The 26,187-nt window shown below is 37.4% G+C and overlaps 1 protein-coding gene across 1 annotated transcript in view; it reads left to right on the forward strand.

Annotated features, from left to right (window-relative positions):
• LOC117416621 (neuronal growth regulator 1-like) overlaps nucleotides 1-26,187 on the forward strand; it is a 317,626-nt gene that overhangs the window by 218,709 nt on the left and 72,730 nt on the right. The window contains exons 4-6 of the mRNA XM_034924603.2: nucleotides 52-183; nucleotides 22,505-22,625; nucleotides 25,786-25,937. Of these exons, the coding sequence (XP_034780494.2) occupies nucleotides 52-183; nucleotides 22,505-22,625; nucleotides 25,786-25,937 (405 nt within the window). The remainder of the gene's footprint in view (nucleotides 1-51; nucleotides 184-22,504; nucleotides 22,626-25,785; nucleotides 25,938-26,187) is intronic.

Genomic DNA, 26,187 nt, shown 5'->3' on the forward strand with positions numbered 1-26,187 from the left:
GTTTCATTTCACTGTGCATGCACTGAACAACACTCTCATTTTTCAATTTAGCCAAGACGTTTGAAACTGGAGAGTACCTAGTGATAACTGGAATTACTAAGGACCAGGCCGGAGACTATGAATGCAGTGCTGAAAATGATGCATCATTCCCCGATATGAAGAAAGTGAAAGTCATAGTAAATTGTAAGTATATTATGGTGCGTTTCTCTTATTTTATTAAAACACAATGTATGCAGAACTGACCAGAGACATCCCAAGGATCCCATCACTTTCCATTCTCCACCGTTACTGTGAGGTGTCTCTTCTAATGCACACTTCTAATTAGCTTTTGGTACATCATTTTAAATTTATGAATGCAGTAACATGCTTTGGAGTACAGGAGTCTCAAGAAATTATTATCAAAAATATATGCCTAAGAAAGTACCCCTTTTTTTCTATGTTTGTTTTTCTGACAGTACTGTACATATCGATTCAAGTTCAAGCACCATTCAGACACTCAATAGACATAACGGGGCAAAACTGAATTTATTTTATGGGTGCCAAGATGTAATATTGAGCACTATACTCATTAATGTTATGCTGAGTATGCACATCTCTGTCTTATGAAACACTGAAGTCCAAAGATGCAGGTTTGTTTTGGTGACAGTTTTGTTTTAATTATATCCTTTAACATTTAACTGCTGATAAAATTAATCTTGAAGGCATCTCTTGAAATTCATAGTTCTTTTATCCCCAGATACTGTGTGAGCTAAGTGTTAGTTGAAATACGTAGGAATAATACTGTCAGTTTGTGTTGCACTATGTGACAGCTAAGAGAAACCACTCTATTATAATTAAGGAATAATCGTGTGCAGTGTTACAAGGTGTGGCGGAGTGTCCCGCCCCTATTTATTATTATTTGTATTTTTGTTTGCGGCGCGGATAAAAGCGCTGCGTCTTTTATTATTATATTTAAAAACCCAGTGAGGATGCATGGCTGATCAGCTACTGATTATTTAACTAGCTGACAGTCATGCATCCTTACCAAACACGTGCAGACTCTGGCCGAGGGGTAATAAGATAATTAACAACTAGTTAATCCCTCGGCCAGAGTATATAAATCTGCAGCTCTCTGCACTCGGGGTGGAGTGTAGAGAGGAGAGTACGGGGAGCGGAGAGAAAGAACAACATTTAAAAACAATTGCTAAAACATGCTGGATTATCCAGCACAACACTTACTTGTTTGTTTGTTTATTCGTTTGGCCCTCGTGCCCTTTTGTTTGGTGTTTTGTTAAAATCATTTGTTTGTTAATAAATACGCTGAAGGCAACTGCATTCAGCTTCACCCGCCCATCCACTGTTGTTTGGTTTCTGTACTTCCTGGTCCGTGACGTCATCACACATCACCACTGCGAGCCAGACTGCCACACCAGGTTATAATGGAACTTTTTTTTCAACAGGGGAGTTCTATTATTATAGAGATACTCGTCACTCAATGCTATTATTACTACCATTCTATATATTTTTATTTAAATGTATCAATTTACATTTGTCTGTCTGAAATAATCACTGCTCAGAAAGAGTAACTTTTTGAGAACATGGCTCAAGCGTTCACATGAAGCATCTCACCAGTAAGCAAGCAGTGGTTTTAGAGGAGGTATCATTAATTACTGTCATCTCCTCAGCCGTGCTTTATTTGCCATTCCGTGAACAGCTGAGCTGGTGTGATAAAGCCATTTGAAATGTATGCAATGGTGTCCCAAAGGTATTTTTCAAAATGTTTTGTAAATTGTTGCTGGAAAACTAGTAGTAGAAACTCTGAGCTACTTACTGATGTCTTTAACAGTATTATACGTTTAACCAGTACTCTATGCTATTTAAAATTCCAGTTTTTGTTTGTGATCGTGAGAAATATAGGACAAGAAAAGACCAACAGCTTGTAAACTATTCTATTAATTTATGGCTTGCTCCAGATGCACTCTCAGAGTACCGTTGTATTGTGCTTAACTTTGTTATTTAATTTTTGTATAACTCTTGCTATGCTGTTTATTTGTCAGGCTGTGTGTAAAATAAGACAGTAGTTTTTTCTGTTAATGGTGCAGCCTGCATGTATAAAATGTCTTGCCTTTAACATACAGCAAATAATCTGTCATTACTGGTCTCCTCCACAGCACACAGTGCTAACAAACTTTTCATGACATGATTAGTAGAACTCATTTAATTATTTAACAACATACAGTAAACATGAGACAGAAAATTCTGAACTAATTAGAACTAATGTTTCCTATAACTGACAGTTGCAAATACTGTATGCAACATTAAATGGTCACCCCAAGATAATGTGATACACTGTAATTAAATGACCATTTTCAGAAACATATATATAAATTGTACAACAATTTACAATGATAGTACAGTTGCTTAAAATGCATTGCCTTCCTGACAACCATTTACACTTATAACTTTAAAGTATGTTTCAAAGCTCTTTTCAAAATGGCTGTTTGTGCACTGGGGTTGGGGATCTGTACCTCTAAATCACTGCAGGAGCGATTAAAATAATAATAAAAAAAATAACAAGTGCTCTGGCTTTTCTGTACCGTACCACATCATGGATTGTTATTGTTGTGTTACCTGTTTAACAACGTGGGCAGTAATCCTTACATGATCAGCGCAATCGAGTGGCCATTTTGAAAAGAGCTTTGAAACAGACTTAAGTTCTAAGTGTAAAAAAGTTGTCAGGGTGTTAACAATTAATTGAAAAATGGCAGGTACGTTATTTAAATAGTTGTAGCAACACGTGGAGATGCTATTTTTTCCGAACCCTGCTACTTACTCTTTTACTAACCTTTATTAAAGTGGCCATAGATGTATTATCATATCTTCAATTATTAAATTACATTCTATGTGACCAATTATCTATGTTGGTTATAACCAGAGAATGCCAATGTAAAATATGTCCTCATTTCAGTTAATCTCTATGGCTAAAAATGGTTTACAAAATCTAAAAAAACGGTCATGCTTTATTTTAAGGGCCGTTTTTTTTTTTTTGTTTGTTTATTAACTATTAACATACATTGTTAATTTTTAACTAAGGGTTAGGGTTAGGGTTAATATAAACCTGATTTCAAACATATGATCGACTGGGTATTGCTCATCCATAGGGCTCTGGTGCTTGATTGATCATACATAGGGCTGTGGTGTTTGCAGTTTTAGATGGCCTATTATATATTATTAACTAACAGTTAACAAAAAAGAAATATTGTACATTAACATGTTTATTAGCTGTTTGTTAACAGTTAATAAACACAAAAAAAACAGCCCTTAAAATAAAGCGTGACCAAAAAAACACATAATTTTGGGACCTCTGGAAAATAAATACATTCCCGTGTGTGTCAATAGAACCAAGGCTGTATTCAAGTAGGCACTTCCCCTTTTACTCCATATTCTCTATGCCTATTCGTTGTATGACCCTCACAGTATATTTTTATTTAAATACCACACAAGTAGATTTTACCCAGCACTGCAGACTTTATTTCAAGCCATATATCATTAAAAATGTTCTTGTACTTCATGATTACATGACAAATGTAGTGCTATGCAAAGGTTTTAAAAGCCTTTAGGGCTTTATGTAACTGCATAATAAAATATATCAAAACAATTCAATTCACAATGTGTAGATAGTTTTCTAACCATTCATGCAAATTAATGGTGTTGAGCTAACGTCTTCAGGTGATGAGAGATATCATTCATAGAGAACTACTTCTCAATCTCCTGCCCGGCAATTACAACAAACTGGGCACAGAAATCACCATGATAGTGGCCCTGGGGCTCAGATCTCAGACCAACTTAGTTTGGTTTGTTTAGTCTGGCCCCTAAACATTTCTCCAAAAAGAGAAACACTGCCTGGCTACTTTATTAGTATGTGTATCTGTCAGGTTAGCCAGTGTTTTCCCTGATCATAGCCTTGACTCCACAAGGTTCTGGGAAGTGTCCTGAGGGATGTTAATCCGCTCAGTCATTAATATTTCTCGTGATTGCTGCAGAGAGGTAGACCGAGGATCGGTTGACAAAGTCCTTATTCATGTTAATCAATTGGATTAAGATTGGGTGATTGTGGAGGTCCTGGAAGATGGCTGAAGTCTTGGTCATGCTCCTCAAACTGATGGATGGGTGCATTATGGTCTTGAAAGTAGCTGCTGTCAGGTGCTATCTGTAGCGATTCTGCTACGGCATTAGTTTATCTTTCCAGAGTAATCAAGGGACCCAGGGTATACCAGGAGATCACACCCTACACCAGGGTGATGCCAAGTCCATGTTTATACTATGTCTTGGGATGTGTGTATGAAGCACTTTAGTTTTAATTCTTTATTTCTAAATGAGGCTTTAAGAGTAGAAGTGTTTTAAGTGATCATGCAGTAAACAGTTAACTTTCTTGAGAAACCTTAAGGGTTTTAATAAAATATGTTTATTTATAGAAGAGTTATTCAGTTTTTTCAGAAGCATAAAGAGCTGGAGAAATACCACTGAAATTAAAGCAATAACACAGAAATTCACAGGCTAATTAATAATAATAATAATAATAATAATAATAATAATAATAATAATAATAATAATAATAATAAATAAATAAATAAATAAAAAACAAATTAACCGTCTTCCCCCTAAAATATTACACTCTTAAGTAAGAGCATGGTTGACCTGAAGGGTAATTGCAGATTAGCCATGCTAAATAAAATGATGCATTGCAAAGTAATGCAAAATATACATGTTTGGATTGTTAATAAAGCAAGTTATATGGAATTTAGTTTTACATACACTGCATGAATTGCAATTGGATGTTACTAGAAAAGATAATGATGATTGTTGATGTTGATTTCCGCGTGTACTGTCAGATGTACTGGCGCATGCCCAATGAAGCGTTGCGTAAGCTATATTACCTCAGTGTGGAAACACACTAGTCTGTGTGACAAACATGGTCCGTCTAATTTTCCATAAGGAAAATTGTAGTAGACATCTTTCACATTGTACATGTTTCCTTCACATGTTGTATTTTGTTATATTAATGATTGTTACATTCAATTAAAAAAAAAAAAAAACACATCTGTGCTGTGTAAGTGGTTGCGGGGAAAAGAAAACCCAAGACAGAGTTGGTCTCATTTCCAACTAATGAAGGAACCTACCCACAATTATAGCAGCATTGTGTTATTTCAATATACGTCCCGAAAGTCTTAGATATAGCTCTAGCTTATTCGGAATGTTTGCAGAATGGACACGTATCAAATAAACTAGGAAAAAAGATCCAGAAACAATGTATTTCCTTTCGGAATGTGATCTTTTAGGATGATCCGGCCTAAAAAAATAAATATTGCATTTTTTCATCCTTTGTATTTGGTTTTCATTTGCATTTGCTGACACAACACATGCACAATCGTCTACACACCATTGGAAGGGAAAGTTGAATTCGGCCACAAATTCCAATGTAAATAATACTATGAATGTATTGTTTTCATGTTTCCCACAGTATCATCTTTGCATGAGATCCAGCTGGTAATGTATGTTGTTATCAACTTGTCAATGTAACTCAAACTGCTCTAACTACAAAAAACAACCAGAGTAGTTCATAGAATAAAACATACTGCCACATAATTAACATTTTGCAGTGCTGACTCTGAACAGCATAAACCTCAGTGGTAAGACCTAGAAACTGGTGCATCTAAGGCACAATTAGAATGTCAGACCTTTAGTAAATGATAGTTGGCTTTGTTTGCACTCAGTACATCCTGTAAATTCTCTGAAGAATTGTATTACATTGCCAATTAAATCTCCATAATTAGCATGCATTGTGAGTCCACTGGCCTTAAAAGGTAAGCTAAGTGTTAACTACCGTATTATAAAAATTATTTTTTCTATTTATTTATTTTGAATGAGAAATATGAGGGATTTTAAGTATTACAGTACTGGAAGTTTCTCATTTTACTGCATATTTTCCCAGTGTTAACGAGTATGTCAGAAACATACAGCCCCCACCATGACTGTAAGTTCAAAATTAGAGCTATCAGTATGATGAAAATGTTGATGACTAATATCTATATCAGGGCTCTTCAACTAGCTTTTTAAGGGGGCCAGAGTGGGGAAAAAAGCTAGGAGTAGACAGGCCAGAAGTATTTTTTTAAAATGTATGTGACATATAAAGAGTATAACTGTTATACTATAATATACTGTATACTGTTATATACTATAATATAAAGTCTGAGAGCGAGAACTGTGCGACAGTGTGGTTGTAAGTAACGTAATGATGTGCGTGAAAAAACAGTAAAAACTTGAATGAGTTCAAAACAAACAGATTTGTCCAATGGAAAGGGATAGCAGCACGTGGGAAATTATTGTAATCATGTTTTTATGTTTTGGTTAATTTCCCAACTAATGACATTTGTTGTTTCTGACCAAACTGTTAATCTCCTTTGTATGGTATACTTTTTAATTACTCTCAAAAAACAATCAATGAGTGCAAGATTGCACAAGAGTTGCACAAGCATGTTGGTAGGAAGAGATCAGCACCTCTACTTTTGAGCTTCTAACTGCTGAGCCCTCTGGATACGTACTTCCAAAAGCTCCGTCTTTGGTTTCAAAATGCCTTTTCATATTGTATTCTTTAACTACTGGCACACATTCATTGCACAATAAACACATTGGCATTGTGTTAGGTACAGTTGGTAAAATAAATAAGTATTTATTGGTCCATTTGTTGTTGAATCTACGATTGTCACTATTGTTTTCTCTTCTTACTAACTAGAGTAGAGAGAGCTATGTTTATATCACTTTCAAAATAAAACTTTTAATTGCAAATAACACAAGTTAAAAAAAACAAATACAGTAAATTAAGCATGAAACATAAAAATCACACAATTGTCTCTTTGCTTGTGCAAGTGTTTGCAATGACTGGTAATGCAAATAAGCTTCTCGGCCCGTTTTGCTTTAAAATACATTTCTTTAAAACAAAATTACAAATCAGGGCTCCAGACAAAGTTTTTGCCTTGGGAGCCAATGGCTTCAGGCCCAAAAAAAATTTAATTTGGTTGCCAAATTCAATCGCTGGTGCCACTTCAGGAGCAAGTTAGTTGCTACCATATTCAACTGCTTAAAATACAACAACTTGTTGTGCTTTTTTTTTTTTTTTTACACGATAAATATGGTCAATGATGTAAAAAAAATAATAATAATTAAAACAATATACACACCGTACTTAAACAGTTGTAGCAACACATGGGACCATGTAACACAATAAAATAAAAAGGTCCTTATATACCCGTTAATGATTTAGTTTATGCATACATGATAATGAATCATGCCAATTAAACCTCAAGTGGCACCTGTCTGTATTGCTTTGTTACATTTGGACATTTTGTGAACAGAGCCTTCCAATGTGCCATGTTGATATTGCATAAGTACCATGGGAGGACAAGTCGATCAAAAACTTCCCTGCAGAGAAGTATGCTTTTAGGGCGTAGTTTGCAAACTTCCCCCTGACTGTACTTTCCTCCAAGTCGATCAACTCAACTTTGCTCAACTTCCCGGTAACATCCCACAATGTACAGAGTATTACATCCAAATTAGGGATGGTAGCTACTCCCCAGTAGTCAATCAAACAAATTGGCCAAACATCCCTGAACTTCCTGTTAAGAAAACTTCCCCAAATAAAAGTAGGCGAAATTGGAAAATAAACAATCCAGACTTCTACTAGATGTAACCAATTGTGTTAGAATAGGATTACTGCAGAATGAACTTGAAAACAAAACAAACTACAGCAGAGGTAAATAATGACCACAGCCACCTTGCCAAATAATTGCCATGTTATTTTGTGGGGTTTTATTAATGAATGTGAACCAGTTTTGAATGGCTAAATGCATTGTACGGTATTCTATTTTTACTATTGCAAATTGAATACTAAGTGGTTTGGAGAAAAAACATGCACAACACTTGGCTGTTCACCACTCCCAATCTGCATATTGTGGACTGGCTGAACTCTCTTGAACTTCCCTGCAACTTCCTGCTACTCTTGGTTCATTGGTTTCAGTATTGCATTGCATAGAAGTTAGTTTGATCGATTTGGCCCCATGGTGTCCACCTACTGTAGACTGTCCCGTGAGAAGTAAAAAAGCCTTTATTATGCTTATGAAACTTCAATATGTAAAATGTAAAGTTACTTAGGTTATTGGACTTTAAGGGTGTCTGGTTTTAGTATTTCCAGATCAGAATTGCAAACCTAAATACATGGATGGGTTGCCTGATGCCTGACTACATTAATGACTTAGATTCTGGTATAGTAAGCAAACTTATTAAATTTGCAGACAACACAAAAATAGGAGGAGTGGCAAACACCTTTGCAGCAGCACAGATAATTCAAAGTGATCTAGACAACATTCAAAACTGGGCTGACACATGGCAAATTACATTTAATATAGAAAAGTGTAAGGTACTGCACACTAAATACCATGTGGGAGATACTGAAATGAAGAAGGAATCTATGAAAAAGATCTAGGAGTTTATGTTGACTCAGAAATGTCTTCATCTAGACAAAGCTATGGCGAAGCTATAAAAAAGGCCAACTAAATGTTTGGCTATATAGTGAAAAGTGTTGAATTTAAATCAAGGGTAGTAATGCTAAAACTTTTATTAAGACCTCATCTACAATATTGTGTTCAGTTCTGGTCACCTCGATACAAAAAGGATACTACTGCTCTAGAAAGAGTGCAAAGAAAAGCAACCAGAATTATTCCGGGTCTAAAAGGCATGTGTGGCAATGTGCTCCACCCCTGTGTGCATTTCTGTGTTGTATGTTGCGTGTGTTAATGTTTGTGTATAGAGATTGGTACACGGGATATAAACGGTTCTGTGTTTCACGTGTATTTAAAAATGTAGATTTGTATTTAGGCACGAGGATGGCACAGATCACTTCACGTGCTGGTTAAAATGTAATGTGTGGTCACGGGAGTACACTTAATTAATTCACGTGCAGTTGTACCGAGATTCCAATTGAATGATTGACTAGCAATCGAATCTCGGTACAACTGCATAAAAGCAGCATGTTTTCACTCACTGGGGGTTGGGTGTTCGAGAGTGGAGAAAGGAGAAAGGAGAAAGGAGAAAGGAGACAGGAGAAAGGAGACAGGAGAAAGGAGAAAGGAGAAAGGAGAAAGGATTAAAAAGAAAGTAAAGAATAACAATTGCTACAGCGTGCTGGAAGTGCCAGCACGGTACTTGTTTAAACGTTCGTCCGCTTGTTTTGTGTGTTAGTTCGTTTTGTTTACCTGTTTATTTTGGCTCCAGTGCCGTGTCCTGTTTTGTGTTTAAAACCCTTTTATTTCCTTTACTAAACGCTGAGTGCCACCATTGCACTCAGCATTACTCATCACCACCGTCTGTCTGTGTGTTTCTTCCGGGTCTGACGTGTCACCACTCAGCCAGCCTTGTGACATATGGTTGTCAGAAGCGGGATAACAGCGCCCCCCAGACTCAGGCCGGAAAGAGTACCGCAGTTTCTTTGGAAAAAAAAAAATGACAATGGCCGAAGACGCCAGGAAACTGCGGGACTGGATCCTGGAAAATGCTGGGCTGGAGGCCCATTCTATGCCAGTAGTGATCCGGATCCTGTGGTTGATGGACAGGGAGCGATGGGAGGCCTATGAGAGGGAACACACCCCAAACACCTTGGAGGAAGGTGTGGAGTTGGTCCTCCGCTACCTGGAGGCAGCTATAACCACAACAGCAGCCCAGGTAGCAGGTCCACCAGCACGTGAAGTGATCTGTGCCATCCTCGTGCCTAAATACAAATCTACATTTTTAAATACACGTGAAACACAGACCCGTTTATATCCCGTGTACCAATCTCTATACACCAACATTAACACACGCAACATACAACACAGAAATGCACACAGGGGTGGAGCACATTGCCACAGCATGTCATATGGAGGCAGGCTAAAATAATTGAATCTATTCAGTCTTAAACAAAGAAGACTACGCGGCGATCTGATTCAAGCATTCAAAATTTTAAAAGTTATTGTTAAGGACCAGGGATCACAAACGGAGATTAGATAAAGGGGCATTCAGAGCAGAAAATAGGAGGCACTTTTTTACACAGAGAATTGTGGGAGTCTGGAACCAACTCCCCAGTAATGTTGTTGAAGCTGACACCCTGGGATCCTTCAAGAAGCTGCTTGATGAGATTCTGGGATCAATAAGCTACTAACAACCAAACAAGCAAGATGGGCCGAATGGCCTACTGTCGTTTGCAAACTTTGTTCTTATGACTATCACATGACACGCCCTCACAAAGTATAAAAGATTTATACAAATCTTGGATTCACTAAAGCAAATTCAGCACCAAAAAAAAAAGAAATCTATATTTTTTGCATCGATGGATATAAACAAAAACAGTGCCACAAAGCACAGTGTCCTGGCTAAAATTAAACACATTTTAAAAATATATTTGTTTTACTGTACCAACTCTTAGTGTTAATATGGTACAATAAACGGCAAACTCAACACTTAAAGACCATTGTGGAAGTACCATATTTCTTTGAATTTAAGACGCACATTTTAAACAATTTTTTTCTTCTCAAAAATAGCCTGTCTTAAATTCGAGTACAGTATAGTGATGCGTGCGTTACAATCACCAACATGACTACCAGAGTACACAAACTGCAACGTGACTGACAGCTGAGAAAAGACAAACAAAGATGTCAGTGCCCGAATACACAACGACAACGTGACTTACTGCGGAGAAAAGACAAACCAAAACGTTACTGCCCGATCTCAAATCATCCATCACATACAGGCAGCCACTTTCAAAGAAGTGTCATTAGTTTCCAGAGGAATTCGAAGAGAAGTGTTTACAATTTCAGCTTAGACAGATCGGAAATGCTGATCAGACATCGGTATTTTTCGACATGCCAAGCAATGTGACAAATTGAGAGAAAAACAAGTGTCAGTAATCACGACTGGAAATGAGAAGCAACACATTGCACATTGCCTCCATGTGCGTAATTGAGGCTTTATCTTTGTAAATGCATATTTATTTGATGTTTTATTTTTTCCTTAAATTGAGGGTGGGAAATATGGGCTGCATCTTAAATTCGAAGGAATACGATAATTACAGTCTGGTTTAAAGTATAATTGGCTTTTTTTTATTTGTGTTGCATGCTCAAAAAAGTTTCAGGAAACACAAAGCTACTTTGTGAAAGTCTTGTTCCCAACAAAGATGGCACATCAATGTGGGAAAAAAAGACAAAACAATGAGGCTTCATTATATGCTGTGAATTTATTAGTAAAAATGGAAAGGTTTAGCTATGAAATCAATGCTCACTACTACCCCTAATCATAACGTTACGAGAATTATCTATATAAACGTATGTAAATTGGTAATTAACAGAAAGCTACACCATGTTAAGTATATTCCAAGCAATTTAGCCTTTTAGATCTAATAAATGCCTAACATTTTGTACCTTATTCATTTCATTTTAAAGGTATCTAAATGAGTGAAAGTATGACAAAGGGAATAACCTTTTTGCTTTTGGAAACTAAACAAAAACACTATCTTTTCACCTTTATAATATTTGAAAGAGCAACTTTACAATGTAAATGTTAAGCCAGTAAAAAAGACCCTTATTACACAGACCCTAATAATAATTGACCACCAAAGCTTTATAATCATTTTTAATGAATTATGAAAATGCACATTAGAATTATAATGAGCAATTAAGCCAGATATGCATATATTCCCAAGGCTTATTAAAATGTTGAAAGTGGAGCTGCTCGGCTTTGCATTCTCTGACAGTCTAAAAAGCAATTCACACATGGCTTGCCATTACCGTTTTTGATGTCCCATTGCTTCCTTTAAATCAATGTTGTTCCCCAGTTATATTTTGCCTTAAAGGTGTGGCAATGTAGGTTTTAAATATATGTGATTTTGTATTAAATAGGATTTTTGGGTCTGTTTAATACATTCCTATATATTGGACTGCTTGTGTTGTACCTTCAGAGACAGAGTTGTAGAACTGCACAATGAGGGAGTAGTTGAATGGTAGTGATGCAAATTACATTATGAGCAGGGGAGATAAATCACCTTTAAAGCGGTTCTCAGCTTCCATTCTCTTTATAGGTCTGAAATGTGAGGAAAGAAACACATGATATGGTCTATTTTGATGAGCTAAACAGTGGCAGATCTAAATCACCTTTTACTTCTATATATTAATTCCACAAGTATTTTCCTTCAGGCTTGATTAATTGTCCCCCTTATTAACATTACTTCAGTGGCGTAAATTTGGTTTCAAAAGTGTGTGTGTGGGGGGGGGGTACAGTTTCTGTAGCTGATGCATGTGTAGCGATCCTGGTTCCCGCAGGCAGGTGCATCTCACAGGGAGAGGCAATCCACACACAGGCGGAGGGCGGGCGCGAACCCGAGTCCTCTCGCACTAAAGCATAGCGCCGATACCGCTGTACAAAAGAGCCGGCTCACTTGCAAGGAGCGTATAGCAGGCTTATGTCTCTGTGTGTGATTACGTCACCTACCAGCCCTACTGCTGCCTTCCCCCTTGCACACTACACATGCATAAATATTATTCTATCTGAAATAATGAAAACGTGGTGGGGACATGTCCCCTGTGTAAATTACGATGGCATTATTTAGATCTGCTGCTTTTTAGATCATTGCATTTGAACATGCGTATTTTCATTTTCTTTGTTAGCAAGCCTTCCTTGATATTTTCTCCTGGTGTCTGAAGGGTCTGTGCTGCTGCCACTCAGAGTTTAGTGGGAAGAAGTGGCGTGTGTATGGTGACGTCACGGACCAGGAAGTACCAGAAACAATACAATGGATGGGTGGGTGAAGCTGAATGCTACGGCGCTCAGCGTATTTATTAAATAATAAACAAACAAAAGATTTAAACAAACAAGACAGTACAAAACAAAACGGCGTGTTGGCCAAACAAATAAAGTTTAGCAGTTGTTTGGTTTTGGTTTCGGTCTCTCTCCTCGCTCTCTCCGCTCTCACGCCTAATGCACTCTCTGCCTTTGCGCAGACAGCTGGAGGCTTTTATATTCTGGCCGAGGGGTTAACTAGCTGTTAATTATCTTATTACCCCTCGGCCACAGTCTGCACGAGTTTAGTAAGGATGTGTGACTGTCAGCTAGTTAAATAATCAGTAGCTGATCAGCCACGCATCCTCACAAGGTTTTTAAAATATAAATACAAAACAAAAACAAATTCGAGGCGCTTTGACCTGTGCCGCAAACAAAAATACAAATAATAATAAAAATATATATATAGGGGGGGGACACTCCGCCACACAAGGTTTTTGTTTGGTGCTGGCTTTGGGTGCAGAATGATTTGATAATGCAATGCAATGTCAAGAGTATACAACAAACAAACAAAAAAAAACCAGGATGGCTGGTGGTTTAGATCAAATCCTGGTTGAGATCAAGTTGTTATTGTGGAGTAAATACAGTAGTGGAATCTTTAAGTGATGAAAGTTACAGATCAAAACAAAATAACTAAATTCCCCTTCAAAACTTTTTGGGGGATTACAACTAATACAGTGCTCCCCGTTTATAACTCTGTAGTCGGGAGCCATAGTTAAGAGACCGTGCTATTTGTGTTCCTCCTTATAACGAGAATACTAGTGTTAGTGTAATGGCATCAGGGGGCAAATGGTAGCCATTACCGTACTGCCTTATAACCTGTTCCGCAGTATAAAGGGTCGCCTTATAAAGGGGGAGCACTGTACCTTGTATTATACAAATTGAGTTCCCTAACTGATTGATGTCCCTTTATATTTCCCCAGTGCACTGTTTTATTTCTGTAGCTAAGTCATAAGCTATGATACATAAATCATACTATGTTCCCATTTTAAATGTAAGTTAGATTTGGCCTGACCCACATTTTTGTCAGTATTATTACTGTTGTTTTACATGCCATTGTTACAGGCTACTCTCCAGCAAAACACATTAGCTAAGTAAATTTAGTTTTGCTGTACACTAGCCAGGACCACCCCCCTTAAACACACACCTGTCTCCCAGTTAAAATGTAGAAAAGATTTTTCATGGATATCTATTAAAATGTCATTCATTTTTTAATTCCATAACTGAAGTAATATGCACCAAAGTCCACCTACGGTTTTGTTTGGACTTTATGGGCATCCCATGAATGGCATTCGAAGTATGAGCATACGCAGAGCATCCGTTTATTATCAAGACCAGTTCATTAAATTTCATGAGCATTCTTTGAAGTTAGCTAAGACACGGAGAACAGTTTGGCAAAGCCTCACCGTGCTCAAACCACTGTTAAGATTAGGTGTTTTTTTTTTGTTTTAGAACGTTGTTATTACCTGGTGTTCTTTAACACGTTGTGTTTAGGGTGTGTCTTATTGTATAAGAGATGTCATCTCGTGCAGTCTGGACAAGAGGATTGTGAACCGAACCTTGGCAGTTCTGGCTGCTCAAACTGTGAAATTTCAATTCTGGTAGTATTTTCTGCCAAGTTAATTAAAATATAAGAAAACAGTGAAGTTAATTGGATGATCCATTTTACAAAAGGTACCAGGCATGTGCGTGTTTTTTATTTATTTATTTTTAATTTTTTTTTACATTGGAATTAGGTTTGGTGTTCTATGCATGGTATGACACAGCATAAGATGTACTGGAATTTTGGCAAATACTTCACTGTGATTGGTTGATTTCTGATATGTGATTTATAATATGATTTTAGGATTTCCAATACTTGGACGATCTAACTAATGTACATGCCCAAAAGGATGTGCATCAATAACAAGGCTTTACAATCACTGACATCTGTCTGCTTACCAATTTTGACTGAGGTGCTTCCCTTTAATGATTTACTGCTAAAGTCTCCTGGTCTGTACACCCTTCTGCTGTTAGTTGGTAATTTCAGAAAGTATTTACACATAGGGGTGACCTTTAGTACCTTAATGCACATTTGATATAAAGTAAATATTTTAAACTTGATATTTTTTGTTTTTAGGTGTGGAATGTTTTGGATCAGAATTGAATATGAATAATGGATAAATAATACAAATTATTAGTAATGGAAGCATATTTCTAAGATAGAGACACAGACGTGTAAGTGAGAGACCTATCGTGCTGCGATCAAAGCACGTCTCGGCGATTAAGGGTAATCTGTCAATTCCTAGTGGGCTCCACCAAGACCTTTTCCATATAATTATGGTATCAAGTCGCCAGTAGAAATCTCCTCCAAAAGATTAACAGAGCTGTAGTCATTTTAATTTTGAGTGCTTTCTGTAGCTCTTGTTTCCCACTTGCTTTGTGTTGAGCACAAAAAGGCTGATAGATTTCTTAAGTGTTTCTTTGTGTCTGAGAGCTTAAACTCATTTTCTAAACTGACAACCTTTAAAGTGTTTATTCCCAGTAAACATATTTCATAATCTGTTACCACCGCAGGTTCAGACCTACCTTGTCACATATCAATGAAGGAAACAGTCTGACAAAGGTGCATTTTGTTTATAAATAATGTACTAACTAAAGCAGTAGCAAAGTTTCAGGAGGTGAAGTCAAATTGGTTTCCTTGGTTTGTTCTGTTGCTTCTCCCTCACATGACTTAAAACACAGTAACAAATGCAGGGATGCTCACACGCTCTTGTTTTACCATAGTTACCATTTCCTTTCTGAACGATTGTAGTATGCATTTACCACATTGGTTATCCATTTTTTAACATGCTTTATTATAAGTAATGGACAATGTTGTGTGACACACTAATTTTACATATTCTAACCCCTGTCAGTGAGATGAGGTTAAAAGTTCTATAACCACACCCACAGTTGAGCCTTGCTCTTTTGCAAAGTGGTTAAGATGCCCGCTTGGGCTGTGCATGATCATGCGTAGTGTCCACCCTGTTACATATGCCTAGCAGTGATTGTACTGCTTCATGCCCAGCCTCCACTTAGCTGTTCTTTACCAATCTTGACTGCAGAATAAGGTAATTACATGTTAATACATACACACAATATTCCAAGTTTAAACTTCATTGCAATGCATTTTTACATAATCAGCTTAGAAAAATACATAGAAATACAAATAGCATTACTATGGAAACCATTTACCTCATAACAACCATTATTGAATTAATGCATAACAGATGCCCCCCTGTGCGTATTTTTGTGTTTTATGTTTCATGTGGTGTGTATGTATTGGTGCAGGGATTGTGGGTTATGTAGCACGGGTTATTTAAAATGTATAGTTGTATGTAGGCACAGGGATTACACAAATGAGTTCACGTGCTGGGATTCAAGTGAATGATTAAATAGTAATTGAATCCCAGCACAGCTGTATATAAAGATGCACGAATCACTCGCTCTGGATTGGATTTTCGGTGAGAAGAGAACGAGAGTCGGGAGGTACAGAAAAGAATCACAATTGCTATTCACGCTGACTTTAAATCAGCACATTACTTGTTTTTGGTTTGTCTCTCTATAGTTTGTTTAGTGTCTGTTTCTTTTGGCCAATGTTTCGTTTATTTTGGTGTCTCAGTGTTTTGTTTTGTTTAAATATTTTATTTATAATAAACTGGCACAACAGCACATTTCACTCACCAGTCCTGTCTGTCTTTTTCCTGGCCTGACGTCACCGCCAGCCAGCCTGTTCACAGAATGTAACTAAAAACACATTGTACTGCTTTGTAAGACACATTGTACTGCTAACAGCTTGAGTATGGTGGTTTGGCTGGCACTAGTTCTCCAGCTGTTGGTGTAACAATAGACAGTCAGTTGGTGTGTATTTTACTAGCACAGCAGTAAACATTAAATTCAGAAGCCTAGTGAATGCTATGTAATACCTTTTAAACATTTTGCAAAAGAAGATGACAGCATGAATCGCCTGTGAGTTTATAATGAGCAAACATAAACAGATAAGCAGGAAACATGAAATACCTAGGCTTCTGTTTATTTATCTTGATAATTGGATAGCTTCACAGGAAAATGTTACAGTGCTACATCCACTATCACTAGGTATAACAATAATGAGGTTGTTTTCTTTAATCTTCGTTTGGTTCTATAATTTCCTCCAATTAAGGAGTCGGCCCCTCCACAGTTTAGATAAAGCTGGATAATAATAGTGTGAACTTTGCGGTTTGCCACAGTAAGCAGTAAGACATCGATCTCTGTGAATTACACCAACATTGAGCAGGCAGGCTGCCAAGGTCAGTCTGCACCACACAGGTAGGAATGTCCTACAGTGATAAGTTGCCAAGAAAAGCTATCGCTGCACAAGTAGCTCCCACAGGCAATACGTTTATGTTCAAAATGAGGTGAGCAGTAAAATACATTTCTTATTAATTGATTCCTATTATAATTATTATTATTATTATTATTATTATTATTATTATTATTAGCAATTTAACTTTTATCCAAAGTGACTTACAGAGACTAGGGGGTGAACTCTGCATCACAACTGGTGCTGCAGAGTCACTTACAATAGGACCTTGGTTTTACATCTCATCCGAAGAACGGAGCAACAGGCGGTTAAGTGACTTGCTCAGGATCACACACAGTGAGTCAGTGGCTGAGCTGGGATTGGACTGGGAACATCCTGGTAACAAGCCATTTTCTTTAACTACTGGACCACCAAGTTTCCTACCTAAGCCACCATAATATACCCGGCCTTTTTTTTTTTTTTTATAAATATAGTTGTTGCCAATTTTTTTTATTATTTTCTCCCCAATTGGAAATGGCCAATTATTTTTAGGCTCAGCTCACCGCTACCACCCCTGCGCTGACTCGGGAGGGCGAAGACGAACACACGTTGTCCTCCAAAGCGTGTGTGTGCCATCAGCCGACCGCTTTTTTCTCACTGCGGACTCACCATGTTGCCACACAAGAGCTGCAGCGTCGGAGGACAACGCAGCTCTCAGGCAGCTTACAGGCAAGCCCACAGGCGCCCGGCCAGACTACAGGGGTCGCTGATGCGCGGTGAGCCAAGGACACCCTGGCCGACCTAGCCCTCCCTCTCCCCCGGGCGGCGCTTGGCCAATTGAGCGCCGCCCCCTGGAAGCTCCCGTCCTCGGTTGGCAAAGGAATAGCCTAGACTCAAACTCGCGACGTCCAGACTATAGAGCGCATCCTGCACTCCACGTGGAGCGCCTTTACTGGATGCACCACTCGGGAGCCCCAATAGACCCGGCTTTTAAAATGCATTAGCGGACGTAGCTTTTCTAAATGCTATCGATTCTAAAGTATAGTATTAGGGGACCTGGAGACCTAGTTTCACCTTTACACCTTTCATCTTACAGGAAGACATCAGCATGTTTAAACAAAATAGTTTGTATTGCCCTACTGTAATAACCATAGGCTAATTTGCAATGGATCTTTGGTGCATACAATAACACTAATACAGGACAGCCTAAAGTCTAAAATGTTGAAGCACACACAGAAATACTGTATTAATGCCAGTGTTGTATAGTGTTTCAAGCCCTTTATTACCTTGTTTGGGTAATAACATACACTGGCTTTTAACTATGACTCCTGATTATCTGTTATAATAAATAAGAAGTGTACCTGCTTTTTTCTGTACATGTGCAATACCTTTACTGGGCTCTATGAATGCATGCACAAGGCAAGTATTCCAAATACTTTTTTCTAATTAAGTAAATATGAAATAATAATTAAATATTGCATGTAATAAGATCATTCTGAAGTGCTTGGAAAATGTTTGCCATGTAAACATAGTGAGTAATGAGTTACATCCACCATCATTAGAGTAGTGGTCCATCACAGTCACTATAGTTATTTGAAAGTAGTATTCTGTGCACTCGAATACAGTGTTTATTAGTTTGATTTTGTTAGCATGGTATGTTATAAGGTTATGCTACAAGCAAGGTAATCACTTTAGAAAAGTAACAATGGACCCCACAAATAACTTGTCTCACCTAGTATTGAACTGACACTGATGCATGGATTCAGTAATACAATACAATACATTAGGAGTAGGTTAAGAGCAGAATCTTGAAATCTATATGAAAGCCAGCTGGCAACAAATGCAAAGATTTGAAGACTGGTATAATAGGCTGATGAAGTTTAGCTCCTAACTGTATTTATAGTATGTTTGAATCACACAATTTTGCATTTACATATTATATGTTAGTGTAGGAAAGTGGTCTGTAGTGCACAGGTGCAGTGGTGATGGGGTGCTCAGGAATGATAGACACAAGACAGTTCACGATGAAAAAGCAGCTCTTTATTTGCTGGTAAATAATAATACCTGGCTCTACACAATGATGTGTATTGTTCAGGTAAACCACATGGTTCAGTCCTGAAAATAATAATACACTAAACAAGACACACACAAACACAACACGGTCACAAGTCCAGAGTGAGTGCGCTTAGTGAAAATGGTGATTTACAGGTTTATTCGTGTACAATGGTGAAGTGTAGTCCTGGTCTATTTGCTGGTGGTTTAGCTACAGCTCCAGGAATTTAGCCATCTATAATGACAAATAATAGTTTAACTAGACCGACAAAAACAACACACAAAACTCACGGTTTCTTTATAACACAGTTTGTCCTTAAAGGTCTTTCCGTAACCATATCCAAGGAACAGATTGCTCGGCCACATCCCCTGATATACCTTCAGTCACGCCCCCTTCGGTAGCGAGTGCAATCACGTATGCTCCAATCCATGACTGACACATCGCCTATCGTATTAAGGCGATGACTTCTGGTATTGTGACTCCGCCGCCTTCCTGGATGGCCGACTTCCGACTGACCCTGGAATGAACTGCTGAACCATCCAGTCCTGGGCACACTGTTCCTGTTATACAGCTCCCTTACAGGTTGGGAGAGAGTTTGTTGACTCAGATTCATTCGCTCTCTGTCACAGTTAGCTATCCTATTCAAAATACAGCACTGTTGTAATTTGTGCATGCTTACAGTACATGCAATTTGGGATTCACTTACCACTTAATTTTCCAAAAGCCCTGAGCGGAGGCTGGGTATGATCTGGTGACTTGCACTCCTCAAGTAAGCAGCTCAATCACTGTACTTTTCTAACGATGTTTGGTAATATTTATTTCAAATACAAAATGTGTGTAATCCTAGTAAGATCACATATCAACAAACTACATGGAACTGTCCAGTAGTTTTGTGTAAACCAGAGTCCATCATCAAAGAAGTACAGTATTTCTTTACTTTCCAAGCAACTTCCATGCAATTTAGCAGCTAAAAATTCAACCAAGGAAGAACATGTTTTCTTCCTGTGTGATGTAGCTGTGGGACAAGAAGTAGAAGTAATGGCAAAATATTGAATCTCATTCCAGTACTTGTATTATTTATGTCATTACTCACATAATTCTGGTTTTCTCTTATGAATATTTAATTAAAGCAGATTTTAGATGATTTATGTTTTAAAGTACGGTATTGAGTCAATTTCATTACCTTAACTGTAGGTGTTAAAGTTCCCTTTCAATTCGAAGATGAACACCAACATACTTATGGGGTATGCCTGCCATAGGTAGGTATTCACTGAGCATTTTATGTCAGAGCTGCCGATAGGCCCCTTCCTGGGGTGACATCCTCGGTCCCGCCTATTGAGGGATTAGTCAACCCACGGAAGCCATTTTCTCTTTTGCTTCTCACCTACGGTAAGGTAAGCTTTTGTGTTTACTAAACTGAGTGTGTTTTTGAAAGAGCTCATCTGAGTCGACTGCAGTTCCCTGCTGAAAGCTGGCTTGCTGATTTCCTGGAATCAGCGGCTCTAATTCTTAGCTTCTTTCTTGCCCTTTCTTCACAGCCTGCCTCGCTTGTGTTGCACGCTGTCTGTCGTGTGTGAGCGACTGCCTGTGCAGTATTGATTAAGGTTGCGCGTGTTGTCTTTTCAGCCTACATTCTTGGGGAGAACGCAGTTCCTCCGCCGGGGCTAGGCTTTGCTGTATCCCTGCCATTGAGTCATTCCGCCGGCTGCCATGCACGCAGTTTGGGCGAAATATAAATAAACAAATATTATTGTGTACTGTTGTTGTTGCGTGTCCACCTGTGTGTTGACTCTGTCGCACAACCCCACTTTAACTATGTTGTGAATTTTAGCTGCAGTGCAGTTTAAAAAAACAAAACAAAAAAAAAACAAAAACACAACAACAGCCAGTCAGCGGTGTAATTCCTCAACCGGGGCTGCGTTTTAACCTGCCCGCTGTCGAGTAGATCTCGCCGGCTGCCAGTTGTTTTTTAAACTCGCCCGCAGCAGCTTCAGCCTGTGTGTCTCCCTGGTGTATGCTGCGCTCTGACCAGATGTGTGACTGCACGCGGTCAGGGTAGGCACCGCTGCATAAGCTGCACCCTGGTGCTTCGGTACCTTGGTGCACGCTCAGTCCTTGGTACTTCGATGCCTCGGTGCGCACTGTGCTCGGTAAACCACAGAAATACCAATACTGGTAAACAATTAATACTGGCGCACTCACAGGTGCTCTGAAATAATAAATAACAAAAGGCGAAAGGAAAATTAAACACAATAATAAAACTACAAAATAAAGGTGCTGCTTACGCAGTGCCCCCACTGTCGCTAATCTGGTCATCTCGGGTCGCCGTTCTACGCTGTTATGCACTTTTTTTTGTTGACCCTCACTATAACGCCACCCTCGCTTATTGCCCATTTTTGCACATGGCCTTTACCTGGTGGTATAAAGAGGGTTGACTGTACTTGTGTATGTTAACTTTATTCTATACATTATTAAAGGTACAGTAATTTTTATTAATACCTGTTTGATTATCCATACAAATCAATTATGTGAACTAGTATCGGTATGAATTAGTTCGGATAATTGACTCTACTGTACTTGAAGTTATTTTACATGCTTCATATTGTTACACCACAATGTTATGTGATACTTAAAAAGTCTTGTAAAATAGATTCAACCCTAATTTTAAAGAAATAGCCTTTCATGTGGAATAGAAAATGAATACTTTTTGTTAAAATCAAATCAAAACATTAGACAGCATTCGTCTTGTATTGCTACATCATGTCTAGCTTTTGATCTGCAATAACTGCTTATATCCCGTATACAGGGTTAGAGGGTGGAATGCAGAAAAGTCTTCTGTACTTTTATCAATACTGTCCGATGCTAGCAACCTACCTAGTCATTGTAGCCATACATAAGTCTCAAAGCCATTCGCCAATGTACATGTTGTAAACAAAGTAATAAACCTTAACCCTTAGGCTTTACTTCTGTTTCCCCTTCCTGCTCTACCAGACTCTCTCCTAGACCAGGGGAGAACAAATAACTTGTTGGTCCTTCCCCTTAAAGGTACAGATATTATTAATTTCACTGTGTAACAGGCAGCGTGATTTCTGCTGATTATTTAGTCAAACTTAGTAAAACTAGTGCTATGTCTGTAGGGTTCCATAACAATTCCCTTGTCATCACTATGGCTCGTTAGCCAACAAGGTATGACAGCTCTGTTGTAATACACATATTTACAGGGATGTGACTAAGTTGTAATGTTTCCACAGTTCCTCCGGCAATATTGGAAATGAAGCACGCTGGAGTGGGTGTGGGACGCACTGTATTAATAAGATGTGAAACAGCTGCAGTACCAGCTCCTCTCTTTGAGTGGTACAAAGGGGAAAGAAAGTAAGTACGGTACTCTACACTAGCTCATTAATCTAATGTACCCAAATATGAATGTTGTTTTTGTATTCGATTGAGTCAGTTGAGGACCCTGTTTGAATCCACATTGATTATACTGCAAGAAGCATTCAATACATTTGGATTTAAAGCTGAAGTTCACAAAAAACATATTCATGGGAATCATAAATAGGCTGTTGTGCTAATAAAATGGGTAACACTGTATATTGAGTGTCGTAATTACTGTGTAGTTACATTGTAATATATGTGTACTTACACATAATTACAATGTTATTATGCATAGTTACAACGTACTTAAAGAGTAAGTAGCGGGGTTCCAAAAATTATAGCGTTATGCATCCCCACATCTGCTACAACTTTTAAATAACGTGCCTGTATTTTTTCTTTTCATTGTTAACATCCTGACAACTTTTTACACTTACAACTTTGATTTTTTTCAAAGCTCTTTTCAAAATGTCTGCTCTAGTGCACTGGAATTTGAGATCTGTCCTCTAAATCACTGCAGGAGCGATTAAAAAAAAATTAAAATAAATAAGTGCTCTGGCTTTTATGTTCCGTACCACATCATGGATTGTTATTGCTGTGTTACCTGTTTAACAATGTGGGCAATAATACTCACACATCCGTGCACTAGAGCGGGCATTTTGAAAAGAGCTTTGAAACTTTAAAGTTTTAAGTATAAAAAGTTGTCAGGATGTTAACAATAAAAATATAAATTAGAGGTATGTTATTTAAACAGTTGTAGCAACACTTGGGGACATGTAACTCTATATTTTTCAGAACCCTGCTACTTGCTATTTAATATATACATAACTCTAAACCTAACCCTAACCCCACTGACCATTCAATTGTGTACGTTAAGATTTGCACGTTAAGTAGATGGTAACTATGCATAATAACTAGGGATGGGCACCAAAATCGATATTTTGATATGATATCAATATCATTCAATAACGATAATAATTTCCATATCACGATATCGTGGGATTAAAAAAAAAAGTTAACATACGTTCGCAGAGACATTCTTTTTATTGCTAATACTGCTAAAAATTCAGACACAGTATAATCAAGTTTATTTTATATTAATATACAACAAACCCTATACATACCAATTGTGGTCAGTCTCGTAGGCCAACACCACACACTAAAGTATTATTAACCATTGTATATGCTACTTGCGTCACATTTCACGATACCGGTATCCCAGTTTCCGGTGAATGAGCGGGTTATTTGAAATCCTGTTGTTTACATCTTTTCCTTTGCTGTATTGAAGAGTTTTAAAAAAAAAAAAATTGTTTTTTTTTGCTTCTTTGTTTAATTTCTAAGAAAAAAAAGGATGAGTTGTAGTTCAGGCCCAACTATAAAAGTATTTAAATATCAACAACGAGATGTGTAATTATGTGTAAGTACACATGTGTTTACTATACATAACTACTACATAAATACACAGTAATTAGAGACACTTCATTTAAAGTGTTACCATAAAGTTTTTTTTTAAGTGAATTTGACCCAATCAGAGACAAGTTTAGCACACAAAGTGATGGGTATTATGGGTATTTTGACTTATAGCTAGGAAACAGTTTGCAAGTGGCAAGCAAGTATAGCATAACATTCACAGATATATCAAACAACATTGAATTGAAAGGAAATGAAACCTAAATTTTTTGTTCTTTTTTGTATTCTGTGTCTCTAAATGGCTTTTTACCAACAATAGATTTTTAAATTGGTGTGACTGAGCAGACTTTTGAATAATGCATCTTCTCTTTGATGTATTGTTTTTGTGTATTTGCAACTACACTTATGTGTTCAGAATTCTAATGCTATGCAGTGGCGCATGCTGTATTCTCACAGGAGAATGTGCATGTTCTTCAGTAACAAGTGTGGGCAAGCATGGCATTTATCCTTCAATATATATATATATATATATATATATATATATATATATATATATATATATATATATATATATATATATATATATTGATATTGAAAATAATTTAAAAGGTTATAGAACCATGTTGTTAATACATCAAGTGTCACAGGTCAGATTAAAAATGGGGTATTGAATTATTCACAATGAGCTGTTCTTGTTTAACAATATGCCTGATCATTAAATCCACCATTCAATGCCTAAGCCTAGTAGGTTATAAAGATAGTTTTTCACATCTGTTAAAAGCAGTCAAAAAAGCATTTATAAATGTGATATAAACGATGTTACAAAAAGCATTTGACAGCTATACAGTTAAAACAACTAAAACATTTACAAGTAACATTGTCATTCCATGACATGAAACTTTACAATACAAATGTTATATAAATAAACTGTGTCCTCATTAATAATCTTTAGAACCTTCGCTGACCCATTTAAATATGTTTAAAAATTGATCCTAAAACTAATATTTGCACCTATATCTTCTCCCACTGAGATCTGTACTGTAGTAATAACAATACTGCTAACATGGTGGTGGATTCAATGGAAAAGTGAGTTCTGCTTCATGACCTGCATTATATTCATTCTTTTGTGACATTCAATCAGACTGCCACATAGGAGGACATACCCCAAACAAGTGATTGCATTTGCAAAACCGTTTGTTAATATTTGCTTGTACTTAATTAAAAAACAAGAAAACATTAATGTTGTGCCCCTTTAAGAAATATATTGACTGTTGCCACAGAATATAGACATAATGCAGGTGCTGTATTTGTTTTTATTATTAAAGCCATTCAAATAAACGGGTATGCACATTGTAACTGAGTTAAGTTACCTCTTTCTTAAAGTGTGTGGTAGTACACATTACCAGGTAATACTAAAATACGTACAGTACCTTCTAGTAACATTTTAGTAATTACTATGCAATATGTGCTCCATACTTTTCATTATGTTGAATGATAAGATGTTGTCTTTTGCCTCAGTAGCAGAGCTAGGAATGGAGCTAACAGCATTCTGATTAAGACACCAAGCAATCGCTGTCACATGAACATTAATAATAACACACACACATTTCCCAACCCAGCAAAAAACAAAACAAAAAAAAAATTGAAATGGAAATTCCATTTTCCATCATTGCATACACAGCATCTTACACAGGCGTTTGCTTTTGTCAAATGTGTCTCTTATTTTGACCTTGCTGGTGTTATTCTACAGGCTTTCCAATGGGCGACAAGGGATTATTATTCAGAACTACAGCACGAGATCTATTCTCACTCTGTCCAACATGACAGAGGATCATTACGGTAACTACACATGTGTCGCTGTCAACAAGCTCGGAACAGCCAACGCCAGTCTGCCTCTAATCCGTAAGTCACAAGAACATTAACTAGCTGCTGATTAGTTACCGTGGCGATGCATTGTACTATTGATTTGTTAACAACATAATTGCCTAAATCTGTTTAAGGCTTTTGGCCTTCGAACACCTTCTTGTTCTTTAATGCTTACCTTTCTATCATAGCAACATTTCAGTGTGTTTTTACTGTATATATGTTTCAGCTTTGTGTATTTACAAAGTTTAGGTTAATAACTATAAAATACATAGTTTTCCCCATTCTC

Source organism: Acipenser ruthenus, chromosome 12, assembly GCF_902713425.1.
Source record: "Acipenser ruthenus chromosome 12, fAciRut3.2 maternal haplotype, whole genome shotgun sequence".
Taxonomy (NCBI): Eukaryota; Metazoa; Chordata; class Actinopteri; order Acipenseriformes; family Acipenseridae; genus Acipenser; species Acipenser ruthenus.